Source organism: Cygnus atratus, chromosome 2 (assembly GCF_013377495.2).
Source record: "Cygnus atratus isolate AKBS03 ecotype Queensland, Australia chromosome 2, CAtr_DNAZoo_HiC_assembly, whole genome shotgun sequence".
Taxonomy (NCBI): Eukaryota; Metazoa; Chordata; class Aves; order Anseriformes; family Anatidae; genus Cygnus; species Cygnus atratus.
Window position 1 is genome coordinate 135,849,058 of NC_066363.1, and position 26,500 is coordinate 135,875,557.

The window sequence follows — 26,500 nt, forward strand, 5'->3', positions numbered from 1 at the left end:
TTCAGCTTTAGTCTTTTGACTGCCATCGTTTCAAACATCATCATCACAAGTGTTGATATGAATATATTGTTTGATGGTTTAGACTGCCGTAGCTCCCAGAAGCTTAGATACAAGTCAGGATTTCATGGAAGTCAGATGTATACAGGGTGTAATGAAATATGCAGTTGCCAATAAAGCTTGCATTAAACATTCTTCTGAAAAAGCAGAAAGAAGGAAAAGAACCTATTTTCAGTAGTTAAGTGTTTTCTCTTTTGAGAGTGGTGCTTGGTAACAAAGCAAAGAAGTTAATAAGTGGTTTAAACTGTTTTGACAATGGAAAAAGGTAATTTAAGCTTAGAAGACCCATTTTCTGGAAGACTGTTTAGCAAATGGGCAAAGATAATGCTATGCTCTGAAGCTCCTCTTAAGTAAGGTTTTAAGCATGTGTGTCATTGTTTTGTTGAGCTGGGCACAGAGTTAGCACTTGTTAAAAATCTCAGTGATGAGGAAGTTTTGTCTGCCTCTTGTTCAAGGCAGCCTTTTTTTAACAATTTGATTGAGACTTCTGGAGTGAACAAAGTTGTGTGCGGCACATGTGAGCTTTTCCTATTGTTCTTGTCAGTATTAAACCATTTTATAAGCGAAAAGGCTTGTAGTATTTTTCTTAAATGGAAAGCCATAACTAGCTTTCAAAATACCCTTTTGCTGTAAGTGTCATTTTTCTTACCAGCTTTATCTGTGTGGACTGATGAACTTCACAGAAATAATCATTTTTCAAAAATTTCTTTTTTTCTGTAGACGAAGGACACTCTTTCGACGATGTTCTCTATTACGGCAATGAGACAACACTCCTCATCTTTGATATCCTGTTTTTCTCCATTGTGGATCTGGCTTCCCAAAGTTTTGTTTTAGCAGCTATTCTAACATACTTACAACAGGAGGTAAATTTCAATTTAAGAATACAATTGTATTTTAAAAATGTAGGTTGGCATGAAAACTTATATGCTTAGATAATTAAACCCTGTAAGCAGTATATGGTGACAGAAGATTATACTGAGAGTTTATAAAGTTACTCATTATTTTTTCTTTTTGGAAAATAGGCTTAATTTTATTCACATGCATGTCACGAGTAAAGAGGCTATAAGTAGCTTTCAGTAGAAAACACAAATTTCTGTTAAAATTAATCACAATTTTATCATATTTCAAGGTGAAAAGATATTGGAAGATGCTTTGAAATTGCTAAAGGCAGTTAAGCACCTAATTCACTCATCTATTATTTAAATATAATATGTGGTTATTTTATGTTGGGTATTGAAACATACTGTTTTAAGTACTTCTTCATTAATACAGTTTCTCTAAAATGTTGTTAGATATTCAGGTTTATTCGTAATACAGTTGGGCAGAAGAATTTGACATCCAAAACCTTGGTGGATGAACGATTTCTCATTTAGTTAAGAAGACTACAGACTTTGGTGAGGAGTTAATCATGGAAGTTGTGTCCAGGATCAAAGCATCTCTTCTGACCTACAGATTAATTATGGTGTACTTTTAAATCATAATGTAACAGTTTTGCAATTTATCATTTTTTATATTGTCTGGTATTAAGTTTTATTTTTGTATATTTACAAATGTTTTTACGTTGTGAACACTAAGCCATAGGCTTTTAAAAGGAAAGATAAATGAAAAAAAGAAGTAAACCTAATGTTGTTTTTATTAGAAGAAGGTAAAGATTATTTAATGGCTTTTGATAAGATATGGACCACTAATTTTGAGGCAATAATTTGAGCATTCTGTGTGGCAGGATTGGCTGTCAACTCTTAAGTTTTCTGAAAATACCTTAAATCTTTTTTTCTTCTTTTTTACATTTTTTATTGTTGTTAATTTATTTTGAGGTATAATATTTAGTAAACATACTTTGGTTTTATTCAGCACAGAATTTGTTCTGAGTTGAATTAATATTTCAAGAGGACTATCTAAAAATCACTTCTTTGTAGTGATTCCAACTTGAAATTTTAACTTTTCTTCATTGTGTCATAGTAGTGTATACTTTTGTCTCTTTTCTTTGAGTTTATCATTCTTTTCTTGGGTGTAGACTATACATGACAAAGTTTCCTTATGTCTGAAATACAGGCATCACTACAGCGATGCAGAAAAACAGGCTAATCATAATTGCATGGAGGAGATGTTTATAGGTATTTTGGGTTTGATCCTGATCTCTCATCTGATGTGAGCTGCTCAAGGAAATAATAATAGTACTAATTCTGTGCTGTTTCCACACAAGTGAAACACAAGCAACTATTCATATCTTCTTAAAGTGTTCTTCACAGGTGCCTATATATGCTCATATACTTCAGGCTCTCTAATTTTCTGGCTTTGTTATCTTTGGACTTAACACAACAACCATTATCATTTTAGCTTCATCATATTTTTGAAATTCAGACAAGTTAATACTTATTCAAGTGCCATTTATTAAGTGTTAAGGGAGATTACGAATGGCCTTTGAAACACCTTAAAGTGAGGTGTCTACCTCCCATTTGTATCTTTGAAAAGTCTCCCTGCTTTTTTTAAATAATATTTTTCATTAAATGATTAAACATGAATATTGTTTGCTGTTTTTGTAACTGTCGCTTGTCTTTAGATCATTCAACAAGGGACTCTCACAAGCAAAAACACCATAAAGGAGTAAGTTGAGGCTAGCATCCTTATTCAAAACAGATTCAGGACATGGTTAGTTGCACCTACCAGATTTTAAATGTAGACATCCTTATCAGAGTTGAAGCAGCATTGTTTTTCAGGTGTTTCTTGGTTTCACGAAGAGCAAGGTGTTGTTAATGTTGATACCATATCATATTGTAATTTTAAACTTACGTCCAGGAATATGGACATAAATCTCAGGGTCACTTGTTCTAATGCATTTGCTTTCGGTGATGCAAAAATAGTGTAGCTTTCTTGTCCAATGTAGTTGCTATTAACTGATAGAATGTGTATTTGCCAATAAGGCTGTAAGGTAGATAACTGAAAGGTTGATTTTTCAGCAAGACATCCATTTATTAATATACAGCTTAGCATAAGTATTTCCATACCACGCTTTCTTTATTTTTGTCTACTACTGTGCACAATTCTTAGTTTGTTGGTGCACTCTATGCCACAAAAAAAGGTGTGAATATGTAATTTGCAGCAGCGAAATGTCCACTGAATAAAATCAAGGTTAATGCCTTTATAGGCAGTGTAGTAAGTAGAAGTGTCCTTTAGGTTCTGGATCTGTTAAAACAGCCAAAAACCCTATTTCCGCTGAGGACCATGACGTATGAGTTCACTAGTTGTGAGGTTTCTATCATATTGCCTGTCAGTGATCTACTGAGTGCCAAACCTTTAAACTAAGCTAAGGAGCCATCTGAAAAATAGGCAATAGGACATTTGCAAGGCAAAGTTAGGCTCCTATGTTCCCCTGCATTTCTCTGGGCAATATCTTTGCATAGCTTAACTACATGTAACTACACTTTCCAGGTCTTGCAGCTCTACTGAAGTGTTGACGTACAAGAGGACTGATGTGACTGAGAGTATAGAGAGTTGCTTTGGTCCATAGCTGAGAAAGTACATGACGAATGACCCTAATACAGGGCTTTTCTTCCTTTCACTTTCCAGCAGTAGAACTGAGCATCATCGTTAATGATAATGGAAGCTTTTTCTCTGTGTAGATTCTGATTATGGGTTGATAGTCCAGAAGTTAGTTATGTCAGGGAGTAGAGCCATGCTTCAAACATAACTCCTCTAGAGTGTCCTGGTTTGTGACTGACTTCAGTCAGAATAAGTAAAAGGTAGTAATCAGACCCTGCTAAACCAGGAAATGTCTGCAAGCATAATGTAGATGTGATTGAGCCATCTGTAGACACAGCCATGTAGTATTAATTTAGTCAGTCTGGTAACAGCAGAAATGGAGACCTGGCAGCATGTGGGCTCTCACTCTCTACCTTATTCTCAATGCTTTTGCTAAGCAGGTACATCTTTCCATGCAAAAATTATGCTTTGAGTTTGCTTTACATATGCCTTTGATTAACTGCTGTTCAGAAGGGCATGTGAAAGCTTTTAATGGCCTTGTGGTTTGAAAGAACTACTGGTAAAGGGAACTCCTGTTGCAGATAAATGATAAATTAACCTAAAATTGTCGTGTCAAAACAGTTGAGTCACTTGCTCCCCTATTTCTCTTCAGTGCACACACTACTCTGTTGTGTTTTAGTTTTCCAGGCCATTTATCTAAAATGTTAATATAGCTAACGTTGTTGCTATACATGATTTAGAAAATAATTACAGGAGTCAAAAGCTCCAGGAATTCATAGAAACTTTTCTTCATTCTTGCTCTCTAGTGAATGCTTGAAGTGGGTTGACTGTGCTATGTTCTCCTATTGGTTGGTATTTGTTCAAGAAATAGCTCTTGTGATTGTATTTCCAATTTAATGTGTTCTTTTTTTCATTTTTTTAAATTAGTCAGCAGCTGCAATGTGTCATTCATGTGCTGAATGTCTTTTAACTTTATAAATGTTTTAATCACACAGCATATCAAACTTTTATATCTGTCCCTCTGAGCAATAAAATTTTCAAGGATTGGAGAAGGGTTTTTTTTGCACTCATTAACTCAGCAGACCCAAGTCTACAACACTCTTTTCTTTCCATAACCATGAGAGGTTTCAGAACAGGGCAGGAGGTGTTTACTCGTTCTGCAGTCCACGAAGCTCTCTTGGGACAAGTGTAAGAAAGGGACGTTGCAGGCCGTGTGGCAGCAGGGGGTTATGGTTTGGGATAACCACAACTAATGGAATGAGCTTGTTGCTTATTGCAGTGTCTAATGGGCTAGATGCCAAAATAGTCAATTCCATAATTAATTACACTTCATATATACAGACATATATGTCATAATGACCAGATCCAGAAATTTCAAGAATTTGTTTGAAATTCACAGTTCCATTTACTAGTGAGGCCTTGACTGATTTGCATTTTACTACAGCATCCATTTCAGTGGTAGCGCTGGGTGTGTCTTTGGCTTTTACATCCACTGAGGTAATCGTACAAGAGGGGAGAAGTGCAGCTGGCATGAGGCTCAAAATTCCACCCTGTCCGTCAGGTTGCTGCAGCATGGGTGAGGTGGCAGTGCCACCAAAGCATTTCTGTTTGTTTGTTTGTGAAGTGTGACTAGTGGATGACTCGGGGAGGGTGACGTTGCAATATACTCCTGAGAAAATCATGACTAAGCTGGGATGGCAGAAGAAGGTAACCAGCAAACTCCTCAAAACCAGTCTCCCTCAACAACACCTGCTTTCCCCTACATCTCTGCTTTTCTCTAGCCAGTTTCATGGCCTTTTCCAATGTACCTTCTCACCATTTGAAAGCACTGATCCCCTTTCCCTCTTTCCTGCACCTCATCCTCCTCAGGCAGTGCCTGCCACAGCCTCGTACTTCACCGCACATCGCTGGTGGACATGTGGCTCCTGCCCTGCCTTCCTGCACGCCAAGTCAGGCAGCACCACGCTGTGCCTGGGGCAGCTACCGCATATCCGTGCCTCTCCGAACAAAGGAGGAAAATGCAGTCTGGCTGGCCAGAAAGCTGTGGACAGACGGCCTTTGTCAGGGAATTTTATCAGGTTGTGTGGCCGTGAATTACGTGCCCAGGTATGTCATAGGGCAGCAGCACAGGTTCTACGGTGAGAAGAATGAAAATCCAAACATGCCATCAGAAATCAGTTTAAAAGCAAGAAGTCCTGACTTCCACATGTCTAAAGGGAAGAAAGAATGAAACCCAGACACCTCCAAGCTAGTTGTTTGAGCACTAGAAAGAAGCAGCCTGGCTTCCTGCGGCTTTGCCTACATGCCACCTCCAACCCAGCATCCCCAGCTTCCTCATGTGACCCTTGCACCACCACAGCAGACAAGAGATGATGCGCGTCGTAGCTGGCTCGGGAAAACCACCGGACTCACTGGCCAGCTGCTGGTTGCTGAAGGAATGTAGGGCAGGAGCTCTGCTTGCCTTTTTCTCAGCAAAGGCATTAATAATTTAAATGAATACAGGCTCTCTCCTGTACCAGCTGCTGCTGCTTGTGCAGGAACTTCATAGCTTGGGGACTTGGCACCTTGCTCAAAGTTGGCAGCTTCCTTGGGGAATCAACTGATAAGCCCTGTTTCTGCAGGGAACCACATGGAAAATGATGCTTTCAGCAAGGAGAGTGGGGCTGTGGCTGTGGCCCTGCAGGCTGGCATCTGCACTCCGGTGCCTGTGGGGACACCTGCTTGAGGCAGCAAGTCACAGATGAAGTGATGTTCCCCAGAAACCTCACAGAAGATGCATTTCCCTCTGTGAGAAGAACGCTTCTGTGTTACCCCAGCAGAGCTTTGTAAAGCCCAGGTAGTACAGAGCCCTGCTAACCTGTGTTCCTCTCTGATCCAGGCAGTTTTACCAACATACTGCCGCTACTCGAGACTTGTTGCCCCCTCAGTTTTCCCCAGGGACCTCCATCACTGCAAGGACAGCCGCAGGCCTGACAGCTGGGGAGAAGTGAGGGAGCCCGTGGGATTAATTAGGAAATGTGCAGCGTATTCACCTGTAGGCGCCTGCAGGATCGCTCCAACACGGGTGACTCTGCAGACATCAGGAGGCAGCACTGCTGAACTGAGAACTTCCCTTGAGAACTGAGAATTTCCCTTTAGAGGATCAGAATTTCTTTTTGTTGTTGTTGTCCATGACAGGAGAGACCGTACCAGCCAATCTCATCACAACCTGTTGTGTTTATGCTAAGCAGAGAGAGAAAAACATACTTGTCATAGCCCAAAAGTGGTTACGCCTCGATACTGTGCAGTAATTAGGAGACAGATCTAGGTGTTTTCTCACCCTTTTTATAGGTTCCTGCTATTGTAATGGATATTGAAATTCCTCTTTACATCTCTCTTCATCAGGGTGGCAGAAAGCCATAGAACAAGGTTGGTTGGTTGGGTTGGTTGGTTGGTTTTTAATCACAGAAAATAGTGAAGGAAAAAGTGGCCAGCTCATGTGGTATGGAAGGAACTGAAATGAAAAACAAACAACCTGTAAAACCATCTTCTTTGTGACCTTTTCACCCTGCTTTACAACCATGGGGAAATAGTTCCCTTCTAATCATTCACAAAATCAGTCACCGGTTGCAGGAATGCAAGTGCTGAACTAAGATATTTGCTTTGGGCTTAGCCCGATCCCTGGGCTGAGCAGCACTGCGCCAGCTCTGTCCCCAGCAAACAGCTCCCTGTGGCCCCGGGCCTGGCCCAGCCCCGCTCCTGTCAGTACCCCTCGCTGGACGCCCCGTTCCCCAGCCTGGCTTTACCCCAGCCCCTGCTCCCCTCAGTGGTCCCTGTGGTCACTGTGTCCTGGGGACAGCTGGAGACCATTGGGATGGGTTTTGCTCTTTTCATAGAATCACAGAATCATTCAGGTTGGAAAAGACCTCCAAGATCATCTGGTCCAACCATCCCCCTACCGCCAATGTCACCCACTGAACCACGTCCCCAGGCACCACGTCCAACCTTTCCTTGAACACCCCCAGGGACGGTGACTCCACCACCTCCCTGGGCAACCCGTCCCAGTGCCTGACTGCTCTCTCTGAGAAGAAATGTCTCCTCATTTCCAGCCTGAGCCTCCCCTGGCACAACGTGAGGCCATTCCCTCTAGTCCTATCACCAGTTATCTGTGAGAAGAGGCCGACCCCATCTCCCCACACCTCCTTTCAGGTACCTGTAGAGAGCAATAAGGTCTCCCCTGAGCCTCCTCTTCTCCAGACTGAACAACCCCAGTTCCCTCAGCCGCTCCTCACAGGACTTGTGCTACAGGCCCCTCACCAGGGTTTCCCCTGCAGGTGGTTTTGTGCCTTTAAATCTGATGCCTTGCATTAATTGTGAGGTTTTCTTAGCTGATCACAGTCACATCCCAATCTCCATTTACTGCAGAACAAACAACAGAGCAGTGGTGCTGTGTTACACCAGGCATTACACTGTGTAATGCCCTGCACAGCCTGGGGCAAAATGGGGGACGGGGCCAGGATCTGGCTTTGGGGCGCAGGGCCCAGGCTGGCCCCTGCCTGCACCAGCCCCGTCCCCTCCCCTCTTCATTTGTAGGCTCTACGTAAGAACATCTTTGCTGAAAGTTTGGGGTTTATTGCATTATACTGTAAGCTTCCGACAGGTGATGCAGGGAGAGGGAGTTTTCAGGTGTTCGTTAATCCTAAGAGCATACAGTCAGAAATCAGTTTGTTTCACAGTGTGAGGAAAAGACTGTATTTTCTTTGGAAAGGCAAAGTCTGCGTGCATTTTCATTTTTATTTAAATTTTTTTCGGTGTGTGGATATAAAGATCTGGGCTTCACCATTGGAAGGCCCAAAGCTGCTCACCCGTGCCTCATATGCAGTAATTTTAACAAACACTGGAAAATGCTACGGCATGGTCAGACACACGATACGATGCGCAGAAAGTATTTCTGTGAAGAGATTGCTCTGCACAGGTGAGGTGTGGCATGAAATACCCACGCCCAGTGCAGAACCTGCTGAAGCTCCAGCTTCCCCCAGCTGCATCCCAAACACGTAGGGCCAGGGAAGCTTCCCTCTCCTTCCCTCTCCACATTCCTCCATGTAGACATGATTACAGAGATTATGGTTCAACTTCCTGGACACAGCTGAAACTCATTCCTGACTAACGCTGGTCCTACTGCATGTTACTTCTCCTTCGTGGCGTCTTGCACGTGGATATGAGAGCACCTAGCGATACACTCTTTGGAAGGCAAAGCCCTGAATTCATTTGAAGGCTGAAGAAGCTGGAGATGTGCTGCTGCTGCATCCCCGTTACCCACGTCGGTGTAGCGAGTTGACGGCTGCCATCAAGGCAGTTTTGCTTCCTCACCCCCGGTACCGTGAGGAAACCGCGATTTCCTGAGCCGCTTTTGCTGTTTCGAGTGTGCTCTGCTCCCCAGTGGCTTGTTTCTGACACCATGAGGAAATGCAGAGCGGTGCTTCGATGACATTTCTTGGAAACAGTAATATTCACTGCCCATACTTGGCAGACGCTGAGCCAGAAGAGGCCATTAGACAGTTGAGGCTCTCTTGCCGTGTGCCACGCGGTGCTCTCAGCTCTCCTGACGCCCCGCTCCTGCTGCCCTGGTTTGTCATTAAGGGCCATGCTGCGGCCTCAGAAATCATTACTGAGGGAGGGCTGGGACTCTTAAAGATGCAATTAAGAAGCAGATGAGTTTAGATGTAGCTCGACATAGGAACGGAGAGGAGTTGATCCCTTCTGGGGAATGGCTTTTATTTCCCGAGGCTTTTAGCTCTCTCAGCTTCTGCTTTCCCTGCTGGCCCACCTCGCCTGCAAGAGGCCGCTGAGGTGGAGCTGGGCAGGGAAGCGGCTTTGCAGGCCCCAAGAGCCACCAGATGGATTCCCCAATCCAGCACTACCGCGTTTCCTCAGAAAGGTGCACGCAGGCCTGGGTGTTGCCATTCCCGAGCCTTCCTGTCATGGGGGAAAGAGCGAGAGGACGCGCGGCCATGGGCCCTCCTGGTGAGCCACGAAACCAGCCGGAGGGACACGAGGACGCCAGATCTTCGTGACAAGCACACAGCAGCAGGGCTTAAGGAAACAGGTATTTATTGGGAGATTTATTAATCTTTGCCCCATCGAAGAACACACGCAGACCCTACTGGCCTACCCTGGCCTGTTTCTGACCATTGGCCCAAGAGCCAGCAGGGCCCCATAATCCCCGTGGCCCCAAGGCATTGCTTAAGAGTCTGCAGGCAGGTTGTAAGCAACCATAAAAATGTCCCAAAGCTCACATCTCGGTCCAAAGTCTTGCGATGCTGCAGCTTTCTGTCTCCAAGGACTGCTTTTAGCTCAGGGAGAGGGGAGAAAGAAAAATCCTCTTGTTTGCTTTGGCCAGGGCTGCTGGTGCCTGTCAGCACTTCTGTCAAAAAACACCACAACACCAAGCCCATGCTGAAACCCCACTGGTGGCCAATTCCCATCGCTGCCTGGTAGCACAGGCTCCTACATGGTTTGCTCCCAAAATATTTACTTTATGATTAACTTGTGAGTGAGGACATCACGCATGGTCCCGACAAACTCTGCAGTGAATAAAACGTAATTTTCCTTTGGGTTTACACAGGCATGATGAAAGCTGCACTCAAAGCAAGCCTTGAACAGGAATGTTTCAAACCACTTCTCTTCAGTTTCTTCAGTCCTGGAGTGGAACTGACTTCAGAATATTGTCTGGCCACTGACCTGTAAGAAAAGTTTAAACTTCTTTCATAACTCGGAGAGAAAACAGGGCCTCTCACTTAGCCCTTTCCATCCCTTCCTGCCCCGGGCACCAGGAAAACCAGGCAGCACCCGGCCTGTGGCACAGCACAAAGGCAGGATGGAGCCCATCTTGTGCCAACACTCAGACCTGAGCTGTCCCGTCGGAGGTGAAACCGGAGGGCTCTGGAGCAGCAGGGCGAAACGCAGCTGACAATTCCTCTTCTGTCTGCTCCTGGGCACGCAACTTTAAATGAGACGCAGCTTCACAGAGTGATTTTGGAAGTCGCTTCCCCCTGGCTGAGCCAGTGCTGGAGCCCAGCTGGGGCTGGCCCGGCTCCTGGATGAGGGGCTGTGCTTCCAAAATGTGGCAGGGAGCTGGCAGGGGTGGTTTTGTGGCAGCCAGCATCTTTAGAAGCGTGTAAAAAAGCGGCACAAAGGACCCATTTCTACAAACCATGGGCGCTGGCTGAGGAAGGGTGTTTCTGGCAGCCCTCCCCCCCCTCCAGCTGCTGCTCCAAGCACAATCCCAGCAGCACCGCCGCACCCCCTGACCCGCCTCCGAAAAGGCATTTTTGGCACTGACACGGCGCATTTGGATCAAAGATGTTGTGCAGCGGCTCTGCCGATCCAGCAGAAAACTCCCCCTGTACAGCTGCTGCTGCTGCTGCTGCTGCTGGGCGGAGGAGGGCGAAAACGCCCAGGAACACAGGAGGAGTGCCCCTGGATGAAGTTTGCTGCTGTTTTCTGAAAATACCTGGCCTGAGGGCCGAAGGCATCCGTGTGGCAGCTTAACTCACGTGGTGTGACCGCAGCACGGGGAGTTGGGGGTGACTGGTGAGAAAGGTGGCTATGTTATACTCCTTTTTGGCAGAAAGCCTCTGCCAAGTGCTTGCAGACCGCTGGTCCGAGCCAGTCTGTGCAGCGTGCTCTTGCTCAAAGAGCAGCAGCACCAGGACCAGCCCTGGCTCAAATTCTGCCTCCCCAGAGGCGACTCCAGCGCTGCCAGCTGGGCTCAGCGCTGAGGCTGAGCACAAGTCCCCTGCTGCCGTTTGAAGTTGATGGTGTGGAGGGCTGTGCTATCTCGTGTCAGGAGCTTTATCGCAAGAGATCAGTGCTTTGTGCTCTGCACGGCCACGTCAGCTGCAGGCTGCCTTTTTTCATGAGCCGCATCCAGCATTTTCTCAGAGGCTGAGCACAAGCTGCAACATCTTGGTCAATGTGAGCTAACAAAAACACGAGCTTCTTCAAAAAGAACAGAGCTGTGGCATCCTCTGACCGTCCCATCCAACCCCTGCACACCAGATGCTGTCACTGCTGGCTGCTGAAGGATGATTGTGAGGCAGAAGCCAAAGAGCGTGCCTCCCATTTCTGCCTGTGACAATCTCTGCATTAATTCCTTAAAAGGGTTTCAAAACAAGAAGCCTGTAACAGGACCTGATACTAGAGAGAAAGGTAAAAGTGAACAATAACACAGACGTCTGTGTGGCCAGAAAACAGACAATGAAAAAGTATATTAAAAGCTGCAAAAGATCGGGTTAAAAAAAATGTGTTGCTTAAACCTCCCCCTGCCAGTAAGTGACCTTAAATATTCTCTGTTTTACTTGTTACAAATTTGCTTATGTTTATTTGGTTCAGCCCGCTCCATGCTGTGTCTTTGGCGTGTCTTATTCTTGTGTCACTCTCATGTCCTTTTGTGAAGCCGGCAATGTCACCCCACTGCTTTCCTTCCCTCCCTCGGTGCCAAGGGAGGAGGCTAAAGGAACAAAGCAGCAGAGCTGATGTTTCCAGTGCAGAAAGCATGGTGATGAAGCTAATCAAAAACAATCTTTCTGGAACAATCTCAAGCTAATGTTATTCTTACAATGCTAGGCTTACAATAATCTGCGTTAAATGTGCTATATTGTATTCTTATACATACGTTTTATATACGTTTACTGTTAGATGGAGAAACACACAAATAACCCCCCTGCCCTCAGCTCCTTATTACTGATATCTACATCTTACCAGATTTAGTCAGAAAGTCTGAATTATGTCAAAACAGTTAGATATTACCAACCCCCCAGTTATTTTATATCAATCCTGATCAGAAATATACATCCATGAAGTGGTATGTTGGGGCCGCACGCTCACCTGCACGCACCTGCATCCCCTCTTTCTGCAGTATAATCACTTCAGTGGTTAAAGTCAATTTTTTTTCTAACCACCAGCACAGCAAAATGGAAATAGGCAACTTGTTTTGCTGCTCTGCTCCATACATCATTGCTGAGAATCAGCCACAAAAGGGCTCAGGAATTAGTGCTTAGCTGGCAGTTCTGCTGATAACGCATGAGGCGAAGCAGCCTGCTCATTTACAGCCGCATTGTCCCTGCTGACAGAAGTAAAAATGCGCTTTTGTCATTGTCAATAAACAAGTTGGAAGCTGCTCAGGGAGATAGGAGCCCTGCCTAGCCCCGTTGTGTCAACAGGCAGAGAAGAGCAGCCAGCTGAGGGAGGTGGGAAGGAGGGAGGAGGATGATCTGCCGGCACCTCATCCTGCTTCTCACTGGTCCTGACCTGTTTCAAGGGGAATTTTTGGACCTGACGGCCGGTGAGGGCTGAGCGGGGCTCCTTGCTCACCTGTCCTCCTGACACCGGTGATTGCAGCCCTGTGAGGTGTGTCCTGCAGCTGGAGGGAAATTTTCCATCAAAACAACAGGTTTTCATCAGGAAATGCCACTTCATCAAAAGCAGAGTGCTTCGAACCAGCTGAGCGGTTCCTAATGGACTTCTGAGAAAAGCAAAAAACAGATTTTTTTTCAGAAACCATCTCGTTGAACTGCAGGGGAGCCACATCTATGTGTCTGGGGGATTCCTAATATTCCAGACTCCATTTTCCAGAGCTGGGGATGCTGGAAATGCCTACCAGGAAATAGGGCTTGGCTCCCTGCAGTGCCGGATGGAGTCGGGCATCCCACAGGACACCATCTCACTCCGAGGACATGTGGGTTTCCATGCCCACCCCCAGGGAAAAAGGAGCCTGGGCATATTGAAGAGGGCATGGATAACAAAAAAGGAAGTTAATGGGGAAAAAAAGAGGTTTACAGGAACACCAAACCTGAAATAACTGACCTCAAGCCCAGGTTTTCCATTCAGGTCTCATACACGTCTAGGTGTTTATCCAAACTCCCATTTTGAAGTTGGACCAAACCCACCCACCCTTCCACCGCTGGGCAAGGAAAGCACTGGGGCTTGGTAGCTCTCCTTTTCATTCAGAGGCATTTTGCAGGATTGCAGTTACCTAGCTCCGACAGAAACACTTCCCAGCGCCCAAGGGGCAAGACGCACGCTTATAACCTCCCTGTGAAGAGCTTCCGCTGCTGTTTCTGGTTGATTACCTGCCGTTAAGAGTGCACTTAGTTATGAGCACGGAGCTGAATTCCTCATTAACATCCACATCAGATGCCCACACATTCCTCCAGAGCACTGGTTTAGCATCAGACAAGCAAAGGGTGGCAGACCCCGCGCTGAGAGCAGAGGAGGTGCCCCATAGCTCTGGCTGCGTTTGAAGAAAGGCATTAAATATATTAAATACATCTCATTTCTTTTGCCTGCAGAAAGTTAAAGGAGGGAGCAACACAGGCAATGACAAGGGAACATGAGGAAACGTGAGGGATTTGGAGGGAAAAATGTTTTCCTATTGCCACCAATGAGGCTTGGTGCCTACCAAGGGGTTATGGTCTGTGGAATGTCTCATCTTTTTCCCACCCTGATGGACATGGGTTTACTGAACTTAGAGACACAACTGAGCAGTCTTTTACCTCTTTCTCTTTGACCTCTTTTTGCTTTTGCCATATTTCATAGAATCACAGAGTGGTTTGGGTTGGAAGGGACCTTAAAGCCCACCCAGTTCCAGCCCCCTGCCATGGGCAGGGACACCTCCCACCAGACCAGGTTGCCCAAAGCCCCATCCAGCCTGGCCTTGAGCACCTCCAGGGATGGGGCATCCACAGCTTCTCTGGGCAGCCTGTGCCAGGGCCTCACTACCCTCTGAGCAAATAATTTCTTCCTACCTAATCTAAATCTCCCCTCTTTTAGTTTAAAACCATTCCCCTTGTCCTATCCCTACACCCCCTGACAGAGTCCCGCCCCAGCTTTCCTGTAGCCCCCTTTAGGTATTGGACCTCTACTTCCAGTGTTACCTCACTCTTAGCCTCATTAGATTTTCACTACAGGAAAATTATTTCCACTACTTGGGTTTTAATTAAAAAATGGTTTAAATTCCACTCATTATTTAGTGGAACTTGAAGAGCTTTAAATGAGCTAAACATGCATTTATTCTTTTATTTTATTTTTTTTATTGTACGGCTTTTCATCTTCTAATTACTCCATCAAGGCTTGAAAAATCACAGATTTCCTACGGTCCGTGTTTCAGATGAGGGCTCAGTCCAGTTCGCCATGTGGTATTAAATACAAAGCAGAGATCAAAGAGGAAATGCAGCGCTCTGTGCTCGGCACAGAATCTGCCAGTGCTGTTCCGAGGCGTGTTTCAGACGGAGCCATGAAAACTGATTTGCAAAGGAAAACTCGGCTGCAGGCTTTCTGAAAGAATTCAGTGCTAACTGAACCAATGATCTCTCTCACTCTTTTTTTAAAAAAAGGAACTTTATCAGAAAAAAAAAAAAAAAAAAAACCATCCTTAATATTCCTAACACAAACCAGGCTCGATTCCAGAAATATTTTACCTCTGAGTAAGCAGGGAAATGAGCTTTTGTGCCGTCCTACTCCAGTGACTCACCGCACGGCGCAGCCCAGAGCATCCTTGCACAGACCCCCGTCAGCAGCAGTGCTCAGCCAAGCATGTGCCTCCTCCACAGCTCATGGGCTGCGAGCAAACGAAAGATTTATGGCACGGTGGGTACAAAATACGTATTCCTGACGTCCACTCTGTGACATGCGTTTAAGCTCTGGGAGCCCTCATGTAAAATTAAAGCACGGTAAATGCTGGTCTTAGCGTTGTGCCAGTTTTGTAGTGCATATCTTGTTCAGCCGCTTCGAGACAAAATCCTGTTCCCGTTGGGGTATGGTGGTTTGTCCCAAATGGCCAGTGGATCCCTTTTGTAAGGTAAGCTCATGCCTTATTGCCATCTGGGGAAAAAAAAAAATCAATAAAAATCTTCACAGGAAGGTCCTGCTTCCCCCTCACATGGTGGTCCCTGGCTGCAGTGAATGGAAAACAAGGCATATTTATTCTCGCTACTGTTTTAAGTAAGAGATGCTGATTCTTTAACAAATCCCGAGGCAGCACACATCTTTAAGCTCAAAAGGCACGGCTGGGGGACAGAGCAGAGCCAGGAGGAGAGGCAGACCCATGGCCCCAGCCCAGCAGCCCTCACACTCCTCTCCAGGCAGAAGCAAGTCGCCAAGCAAGCGACATCCAACGCAACGAGAAAAAATGGTTTCCAGCTCTCCACCACTGAGGCTTGGTGCCCACAGCAGGGGTTACGAGATGCCTTCTGATGTCACATATATCTTGTCCTGATGTGCCATCCTATTTTCCCTAGCATTCCTTGATTACCTTGATTACCAGGGCACAGACCCAGGCGCGCCAAGCCCTCGCCCGCGGGGCGGCGTGACCCGGCTCGCAAAATCTGCTTTGCAATGACCCAGGAGCCTGAAAAAGCTCCCGAATCGGTACCGATTATTCGTGTGTCACTTCTGATGCAAACAGCAAACAGCTCCTGGAGGCGAACGGTTCTGACAGTCAGAAGATCCCGTACCATGTCTCGTCTAGAGGAGCCGTTTCCTTCTCAGTAGGTACGACGTGAAGTCCTTGACAATTCCTTCTTAGCAGCCGCCATCTTCAGTCACCCTAAGCTCTTTTTTTTTTTTTTTTCCAGTCAAAATAAATGCTAATACAATGCGGGTCTTTACGCGCAGTATATCCTTTATAAAAGGAAGTCGTGGGTGTTCTTGTTTGCTTTATGGTTTATATTTTTGCAACAAATGAAAATACCAAACTAACTTTCGGGAAATAAGAAGAATTTATGCACCGAATTTATGCAGGCTGGGTGCAGCAAATATCACGCAGTTCACTGGTCCTGGTGAAAATGAGAATGAAAAACATCCCCCCTCACACGTTTGCTCAAGCATTGCTAAATGAGCAAAAGCTTTCATATCGTGGTTAATTACAGAAATGGCAATGTGTCTTTCATTGTATCTGAGCGAGAGGAGCGAGATAAGAAACAAGAATTACAATATAATAAAGCCAATTTCTGAACCCAGCTGTAACCACGGCAACCTTCATTCACAGTGTTTAACTGGGAGTGTAGAAAGATGGTGCACTTGGCAAGCCGGAATAAATCATCTACAACATTGGCTTGCAAATGTTGCAAAGACGTGAACTTTTACAAAAATTAAACTTTGCAAGAAGTTTACGTCTGCATAAATCACTTGACATTACCTCTGCATTCCCCTGCTCATGTTGGCTGCAGGTAAATGTCCTCACCGAACAGGCAAACGTTAGGGGAGATACATTTCAGGATGATGCACAAAGGGAAAAAAAAAATAGATGAATTCCAAAATTAAATATTAACATAGACCCTAGTTGAATGCGCCGTGCTGGTGCAGCTAGCGTTAAAAGCTGGCACCGTCACCAGCAGTGAGGATTTTAGATTTCCTCGATCGTACAAAGTGGAGGGGTGGCCCTGAGCCAAGTTCCCCTCTCGCTCACGTTTTTCCCTCCCACCTTCGCTGGCGTCAGCAGCCTCAGCCGCTGCGGTGTCACGGTCTCCGGCGGCTCCCCGTGCGTGAGCTCGGGTACGGGAGCAGTGTGCTATTAACAGAAAACAAAACAAGAGAGAAGTCATGGATCGATACCCTGACGTTTCCTCCCCGCATCCAGCCTCTCTGATGCTCTGGGCTGCCAGGAGGGCACTTCTCTCGCCGGCTGCTCCCTGGCACTTCATGCAGCCCGATCGCTTTGTTCTGCTTCATACCGTGGCTTTTTTCTTTCCCATTTGTGCCAAAATTGTGTTTTTAAAGCGGAGCGCCCACGGCAAAAGTGAGGGACCCAGCTGCAGCCCAGCCTGCCCTGCTCCTCGGCTGCGGGGGCAGCTCCCAGCAAGAACCGTTTTGGAAAGGATCCCGAATCCAGCAGGTGATGGGAGCCCCCTCTCCGAGGAGAGAGGAGGGGGAAAACTGGGATCAGAAACTATTTATGCGAACCTCTGTTCAGGAAGTCTTTGCATTAGGGTGGGCTCTCCGAGGAGAGAGGTTTTGTACAGCTGCAGGCAGCTGGTGCAGAAAGTGGCTGTAGCTGACAGGATAAAGCAAAAGAAAGAAAACCAGCAAGTTTCCAAAACCAAAACCAAACCCTTCCTCTTTATATATTTGATGTAGCTGTCTGGTTTGAGGCAGCTAGTGAATGTGCTTTCACTTGCCACTTAATGGTGGTCAAAAGAAGAGGAAGAATGCCCCAGATGCTTTGACATCCACTACAGCAATGCACAGTGACAGTCTCTTAACCAGAGGTAGCCCCACAAAACTGGCTAGTGGTGCTTGGAAGTGAGAAAGAAGGAATTTCTAGGTCACAGGGACGGGCAGATTTCTGGCAGGACTCTTATCACTGAACCTCCTCCTCCACAGCGTGAGAGCAGAGCAACAGCAGGGACGCAAAAGATGAGGTAGCAAGGCGCCTGGCACCGCTGTGATTGTTGCAGGCACGCCAAGACCCTGAAAACCTGAGGGTCTGGCACTGTGAGTGCTGTAAACGTGGCTTTAAGGAACGACCCTGCAGCGTGGATTCAGTCGTGCTGTAGTCCTTTTTCCCTTAATTGAGTTTTCCTTGTTTTATGTGCAAAATCCCTGCTCAAAACGGGCTGGCACTGCTGGCTACCAGCACGCAGGGATTTGAGACCAGGAGGTAGGTCTGTGCCCGTAGCTCATCCTTAAGTACTTAAACCCAGCCTTATTTTTATTATTTTTTTTTTTTGGAGGAAGACCCGGCAGCGTTTGTAAACTTCTCTTTCCTGCCACGGCCGGAATGTCTGGGCGTGAGCCCTGCCGCAGCGAGTGCTGGAGCCCAGCGCTGGGCAGCAGGTCCCGTGCCTCTGAGCACAGGCTGGGCACGGGGAGCGCACCGTGCGTGCGCATGGGGCCCGAATATATCACAAGCTGGAAGCGCTTCAGAGCTGCCGGCGGTGCGGATTCGCTACTCAAAGCCCCGCAGAGGTGAAGGACACAAGGCGCTGACCTTTCCTACAGCCCTGGGAATGTGGCTGCGGCCCCAAATGACTCTCTAGAGCTGCTGCCGCTGCTCGAGGCGGAGAAGCCTCTTTGCCAGCGCTGTGTCTCTGAACAAAGCACCTTTTTCATGTGTACTTTCCAGGGAGAGGGAAGGAATTCTCTCTGATTCAACAGGGCATTCAGATCCCCCTTCCAGGCTGCTGCAGCGCCTTCATTCTGCTACGTGGGCTTCAAATTAAAAGTTAACGAAAACCAACACACTCCTCATTTCTCCCGAGGGGCGTTTGCTCTCTCATTTCACGGCTGAGCAAAGTAAGTCGGGAGAAAACACCTCCTCCTTTGACAAAGGCTGCGGGGTCTCCGAGCGCTGTCTGGCATCAGTATCGTTGCATCCATGTCATTGCTGTCACGTTGACCGAGCTGCGCTCCTTTTCCTAAGGGTGCCCTGCACCAACCTCCCACACGGCAAGCATCGTTAGGTCTGCCGGGCACCCTTTGTCCTCCCCGGGGAAATGACTGAACGGCGTCCTCAGAAAGCTGACAACCGGAGAGCAGCAGAAATTACAGACTCATGTTTGGCACCGCGTGTCCCGCTCGCAGCTGCGCCGAGTGCCTGCCAGGAGCCAGCTGCCCGCGGAACATGCCGTCTTCGGGCCGCTCGACCCGAGCTAGTTCAAGAGGGTAACAGCGACGTTAGGGAAGCGAACAGGCGTTCTTTTTGCAGAGCTCTTGCTTGGTTTTATAGCTCTGCTCTGGAGGAAGGCGAGTTGGCTGCCAATTTCCAGGTGATGGCAGCTTCACGCAGTGCTTGCCAGGCTAACCCAAGGCTTTTCTTTATGGCTCTGGGAAAGACATGCCTCCATTATTAATATATAAGAAAGATAGAAACCTTTCAGTCATATATTCTACCCGCTGATACACGCAAATACAGAATAGTAACGCTTGAATCTAGGAAAACCTGGGATTTTTTTTTTCCTGTTTGATCCCAGCAGTCACACCGAGTCACGACCCTGGTACTGGTTACGCCACAGCAGACTCGAGCACTACTCTTTATACAATTCCTTGATTTAACAAGACACGTACAAAGTTCCTGTTTTTTCTGAACACAGCAAAAAACACGCGGGCAAACAGCAAGAGCCTACCTGTGAAGCCTTTTCCAGGAAGCCCTTTGCCCTAGTATTCTCTTTTTCTGTCATTTTCAGTGTCATGCCCCTGAACTCACTTTACTGCGCCCTTTGCATTTCTACCCTTCATTTATTATGTATTATTTATTTATTATTTATTTATTTTTACTATTTTTTTTCCTTACATGCACGTTTGTGACTCTACAGATTCATGGGGTGTGCTGTTGCCTTACATTGTGATACAGGTGCAATATTTTGGGTGCTGGGTTGTACTGTTCTTTGTTTTGTGTTTTTTTTTTTTTTTTTTTTTAATAATCAAGGAGCCATTTAGCTGCTTCCTCAAGCTGAACCAACACAATGTATCTTACCTCACCCCATAAATTTCTCTTGCTATTTTCAGTAAGGGTTGATGTGATCACATGTTGATTGCATTTTGCTACATGAAAATGGAATTACAGCTGCAGATGTGGGATTTTGCAAATGGCCAAAATGATGTTGGGATAGTTGCATAGCCTAATGGAAAGAAAAAAGAAAAACCCAAACCAACCAGCACTCCCAGGGCATGACTCTGTGTTAGCTGCTGCTCCCTGGCCCTGCTGCACGCCCTTCCCTTCTGCTGGAGGCTGCCACCCGCCCCATTCTGCCCGCCAAGCAGGCTGTGGAGCTGCCCCCTGGCCTGCTCTGTGTGAAGTGATCGGAGTTGGAAAATGCTCTTTGGGCGCTTCAGAGCACTTCCACTTTAAAGCATGGCCAGCCACGGGATTTGCACTCTTGCAGGGGTGGCGATTTGGAGAGCCAGGGGAGGGGACGTGAAGGAGGAAGCAAGAAAGAGCCTTCCTTTGCATGTGGGCGCAGCCGGATGGCTTCAGGCTGCCAGACCACAGCGGGAACAGAAACACAAGGACCTGCCCTAAGGACCTCCACTGCTAATGTTCTCCTCCTTCTACCTGGCCAGCAGCGCTGTGACTAAAGCAGATCACACAGGAGCACAGCGACCATTTGTCGCCGTCAGCGGGGCGTCCACTGGGCAGAACAAAGCACTCAAGTGGGCACTTCGACTGTTTTCCAACAGTAAGGGAGATTAATTCTTGTGAGCGCTGAAAATGAATGAGCATTGAGGCGGTGCCTATGATGGCAATGTCTGTGAATGAGTTTGTTTTCTGAAGATTGAGAGTAAATACTTAATTCGTTGTCTCACGTGTGGATGCATAATCACATCAGCAATGCATTTAAAAGAAACGGGAGCACTGTGATACTGCAGCTTGATAAAGAAATAGAAATACTGACTTGAAGGCAATCAGTGCCTGATAACCAATGCTGTAATTTAAAACGTAAATGCCTTTCTGAGCTCATCTATTCTAAGCTGGATAGAGCCCAGCATGTTTCAGTTTTTAAATAACTCATTCCCATGACCTTTGCAACTCACTAACTTACACAACTGTGCAAAAAAGAGCCTCGTACACATGACTCAGGCCGCCTTAGGGGTGCTGAAATTTAAGAAGGCAGCCTACATAGCATGAGCACAAGCAAAAGGAAAATAAAAGGCTGATTATATAACATCCAGCCAAATCGAACAAACCTCTGCAGTCATACAAAGCTGTGGGCTTCAGAGATGCAGCCACAGCTCAAAGAAGTTTTAAAGAAATCCCCTGATGTCGCTGGTGTTTAGCCCCAGCGTTTCGTATCGGAGCTAGTAGGAGAGAGAAATAATCCCTCCTCTCAAAATCCTGCTTTAAAACACATAGCTTGCAATCTGGACGTGCTCCAGGACATCTGAAACACATTGAGTAAAATGACCCCGGGGAAAAAGTAAGGTGCCTGGATTGCTAACTTGCAGGCCCAAAATCATCTGCAAGAAACACATGCTGTGAGTTCTTGAAAACATGCCGGGTAGCAGTCACCTTACGCTTACTGAATGTCCTTCTGTCGCTCCTGGATCTTTCTGAAGGGTCCTCGCAGGCAGAGTCCACCTGTGGGGAAATCTGTGATTTTGCACCACCTCCCTGACCCCCGCCATCGGGGCATCATTGATCCGTGCAGCTGAATATGCAGATTATTTGGACTTGCAAGCTAAATCCAGCACCGGGCTGGAATCCAGAGCCGAGGAAGGCACCCAGGTGCCAACCTATGGCAAAACCAGAGCTGGGATTCCTAAATGACGTAAAAACTCCCGAGGACAAGCAAGGCACTCCTAAAGCAGGCAGGCCTGGTGGAAATGGTCACAGTCAAGATTTATCTTGCAGCGAAAAGCCTGGCTCAGGAGCGTAGCTTTGTACTGTTGAGATCCACAGGATCTCTCAGAGGGAGGTGTCAGTTCCTCAGTGTCAGTTCCTCCAGTTCCTCAACACCGTAACAGAGCTTGACTTATCTCCTAAGACATGCTGTTGTTCCTTCCTCTGGTTCCTATCTCACTGTGCGAGGAGCCCAGTGGCAAAAGCTTATTCCCTGTAACTGGAAAACACTGGTCTAATTTTCACCTTGTGTCCACAGCACCTGCTTTTCCAGGAGAGCACCCTAAGTGTCCGGTCAGCTGAGGTGAGGGTAATCCCTACCCCTGCACTGACGACTGGTGCCCGACACACAGGAATCCACCACGTCTTGGCTCAGAGACAGCGGCCGAGGCCCCGTGACCTTCTGCTTAGGGCACTCAACCTGGAAGAACGAAATAATTCACTGGATCTGGCCTTAAGATTTCAGATATTATAAAATGTTTATATTAGTTAGACCACATTCTTGGTTATTTGTCTGTGTCTAGACCGAAGCTAATCCTTTCAACAGCCAACAGGAAAGTATTTTCCTTGTTTTGCGAAGCCCACTGTCTGAGGACAGGCAGACAAGCCAGGCTGAAGGTAGGAGGACAAAACAAATACATTTTTGGTTTGTTGTTTAAAAATATAACCTAAACATACAGTATAAAGCAAAGAGTAAATATTTATGTAGGTGGGTTCACTTGAGATATTAATTCTGTTTATTAACCAAGGAAAACAGTACCCTAACTCATCTTTCTTCTAACGAAAAAATAACAAACACTTATATTTTTGCATCACATACAAATTTTGAACCCCAAAGGATAGAGCTGGGTCTTATTTTTCCAGTGTTTAGGCAAGAATAAACTGCAGGAAAGTAAATAGGAGTGAACAAGAAGTCACTTTTGGCTGTTAGTCCTCCTTGGACGGATCTCCCTCTGGGCCCTAAGACATCTAAGAGGTTAGGTCAGAGTCCATTCCTGGTTCTAAACCTAAATTTCCAGTTTTCTTTCATTTCCATCACTACTTTCCTCTCCAAAGTAGGCCCTCGTGCCAAGAAGATAGCACCCACTGGAACTGATTGCTTTTCCTCATTGCTGGGGAAATTGCTGCTCTTTAGCATTCATATTTGCCTGGTGAGATCTCAGTCAGACAGCTGTTTGCACAGACTGTCTGCCGGCTTTCCGTCTCCTTACTACGGCGATCTCAAATACAGAAGCAAGACCACGTTCAGTTACCAATCTCTGAAAAATCTTTAATTTCAGGAGTATCATGTATGGTAAAATGAAACCGGGAGATCATTGTCCCAGCAGTATTAGGTAAAAGATATTTCAACTGTTTCCGTCTGGAAAAATTCAGGCAGATTCCTCTCCCCTCCCAACTTGCATCTCCACTACTTCCCCTGGAGCCTTCTGAATCTTTTACACATCAGCCACCACAACTGCAAATGCGGTTACCTTTTTAAATGCCTGTAACAAATTTAAGAAATGCACACCAAGAGCAACAGCTGGAGAAGGGATCAGCCCCTTCAGAGCCAAGATTGTTGAAGCCAACCTCCTGATAGCCCGAAATTGTTTCCACATAGAACAGGCACTGATAATGTCATAAATGTCATTCCTGAAGCTTGCCAAAAAGTCTTTTCCACTGACATTTCGGTACAGTATCTCCTTTACTTCAGCAAGTTAGCAGAATGCTTTATTCCTGTACTGGGTCTGGCTGGGATGGAGTTAACTTTCCCTGCAGCAGAGAGTGGTTGTGGTGGAGTTCGGCTGCCTAGCAAGGTAAAACCACCACAATTCCTCAAACTGGATACCAAATCCTGAAAGATCTACCCAGATGAAGTGCGTAAGCTAGAGCACAGCTCCTATAAAGTGCAAGAAAATGTATTTAATTATCTGCTAATGAGATCTGTGGAATATGATAGGATGGTGCAAGGAAGTCCTGAAGGGCAACAGGCACAGACACAAGTTGAGCAAGAAAAAGCCTGTTTAAGGAAAAAATTCTTCACAAAGCAAGTAGTGAAGCATGGGAACTGGGGCTCAGGCAGGCTGGAGAGTCTCAGTCCTCAGAGGTGTTCAGAACAGGCCTGGCCGAGGCCCTGGACAGCCTCATTGAGCTGTGAAGGTGGCCGTGCTCTGAGCAGGGAGCTGGGCTGTGGGACCTCCAGAGGTCCTGTCCTAGATTATCCTGGTTCTGGGATGCCGGATCTCAACTGCTTCATTTTGGAAAGGAACGGGGCGTTAAGATACAAAGAGCCTCCAGGGAGACAAAATAAGTGGAACCATCCTTGGGTCCCACAGCGATGGCAAAATTCGCCCTGACAGCAGTTGCCTCTGGGATTCCCCACTGGCCTCCCCTTGCCTATTTCGGAACAGGCAGCAGGCAGAAAGGAATCATCCGAGACGAACCTCCTGTACTAGGTGGCTCAGTGCTGCTGGTTCACTTAAGAGACGTTTTTAAAAAGTCACCTTTTGTAGGGCGTACCGTAAAACTTCAGAAACATTTGCCGCATCCAGCTGCGTGGAAGGAGGACAAATGCACCGTACGCAGCAAACGCTCCCTGAGAGGGCAGCAGAATACATAAACGCGCAGCCAAAACCTTTCTTTGAAGCAGTCTGAATGAAGATCACAGGCCATCACTGTCTGCAGGTATGCTGTCTGCTTCGAGCTCTAATGACACATTTATTTTTGCCACGTAATGCTTCTGATTTCTGCTAAAAATAAATGATTGGAACAGACTTACATTGCTGTCATTGCTTCTGTGGTGCTTTCAGGAAAGGTGACAAGATTAGTTTAGTCTTGTCCTATCCTTCTTATTTATTCAGTACATGCCATGTTTCTCTGCCTTGTTTTCCCCTTTTCTTTTGGCTTTCCAAAACTTGTATTTTTTTAATGCTCCTGGCCAGCATGCCAGGTGGAAGTGTTTGATCTGTGCATACAATTTTGAGACAGGTTTTACAGGCGACTGCTCTTTTCACTAGGCACAGCAGCACAATGGCATTTCTGAAACACTGTGTGCAAAGACATTGTTAAAACGTTAAGCAGTCAAGGGCTATAAAATCAATCGAGGTATTACCCTGTAGTCCTGAACCGGCTTTCAGTACAACTGAACCGATACAATATTTATACATGAGGCACAAAAACTTGTTTAAACTAGAAGGCTATTACAAACACTCGATTTAAAACAAAACCCTATTGCAATGATCTGTAACGCAGTCTCTCTGGAAAGCTTACGGAGAAAGCCTGAGGGTAACTACTGCAGCACTTCAGCTGCAGTGATAATGCATGGCTGCCTATCGGCTGCAGCGCAGAATTACCACTGCTGGCAGCAGATACAGCAGACAGGAACGGATGTGTGCCGTCGCACTCCGCCGATAAACCCTGCATCCAGAGAAACAGGGAGACTTCACGTATTCTGAAGTAGCTGCGAGCAGTTGCTTTTCCACGAGTACCCAATGTGAATGTCAAAACGCGCAGCCGCGTGTTTTTTATTCACACGTTTTCTTTAAAATCAGCAAAGCGATCGGTCGACTCAAAGTGCACAGAAAGGTCTTGGCAGCACCAAGGTGAGGAAAAAGCAAACCTAACTTTCCAGTCAGACTGCAACACGCAGCTTCTGGCACGCCAGCTCGCTCATATCAGTTGAGGACCAAAATGTCAGCCAAGTTTTAGCATTTCAGCTTTCATTTGCAGGATTTACATGCGAAGGCCGAATTTTCTCCTCTTCTCACTATGTTAAAATACAAATTCTATCTTTTGGTCAAGGAGATATGTGGGATCAACAGGATACAATCAGACGAGGAGCCACGGCCTCCAAAACCAGCTCTAAAGGTAGCTCTTCTGGCCTTAAATCAGGAAGAAAAGGGGATGAATAAGATAAACAGGGTGACATAACTCTTAACCTTGCAGTTTCACAGCATATTATGGGGAATGGAATTAATGGTCACAAGATGTTCTGAAGACCAAAATTGCTAAATGCTAATTCTTTTGTGGATTTTTTTTCTCCGTAGATAACTATAGGCAGTGACATTTTCTTCAGAAGTCAAACACAAATTCACTCTACAAAACCCGTACTTCCAGTTGGGAATAGGAGGTGATCAGTGGTGACTTCATCCCAACCCATTTCTGTGCATCTACTCATACAATGATCACTTAAATAGACCCGGGCACAGGTCTGTCTTCCCACAGGCTTTTATCTTCTGATGGAGAAAGAGTGCCAATTGTGCCTTCTTACGTAGTCTTTAGGAACTTTCTAATCTCGGGCGCTTTACAGTCACTCTTGCTGCAAGTAGAAAATTATGTAAATGGTTGTTGTTACAGCACACCCTGACAATCTATTTCTATCCATGTGCTACCGTTAAAAAAGAATGTAAATTATTCATCTCCCATGCCATTTAATGAAGTATTTTATGTGCAATGGTGTCTGTCAGATACCATTAACTTGCTTTTTACTCTAAAATGGGCTTCAAAGAGAGGATGATGGTGTACTTTTTTAGATAAATAAATGTCACAAAAGTTACCCAGAACACCATTAAACAGTCATTTTAATATTTTGTGCTTTCAGCTACTGCTGTGGAAGACCTGTATATTCAAGGATGGCATCATACCTTCCCAGCTGGTTTTCATATACAG

The 26,500-nt window shown here is 46.0% G+C and overlaps 1 protein-coding gene across 2 annotated transcripts in view; it reads left to right on the forward strand.

The window, feature by feature from the left end:
* Positions 1 to 4,585, forward strand: part of TMEM67 (transmembrane protein 67) — a 31,383-nt gene extending 26,798 nt beyond the window's left edge. Inside the window, exons 27-28 of one of the 2 annotated variants that reach the window (XM_035546450.2) lie at positions 778 to 920; positions 1,350 to 4,585. In XM_035546450.2, coding sequence (XP_035402343.1) covers positions 778 to 920; positions 1,350 to 1,430 — 224 coding nt within the window. In that variant the 3' untranslated portion in view covers positions 1,431 to 4,585. The remainder of the gene's footprint in view (positions 1 to 777; positions 921 to 1,349) is intronic. The other variant, XM_035546451.2, reaches the window with a different exon arrangement.
* Positions 4,586 to 26,500: the final 21,915 nt, after the last annotated feature.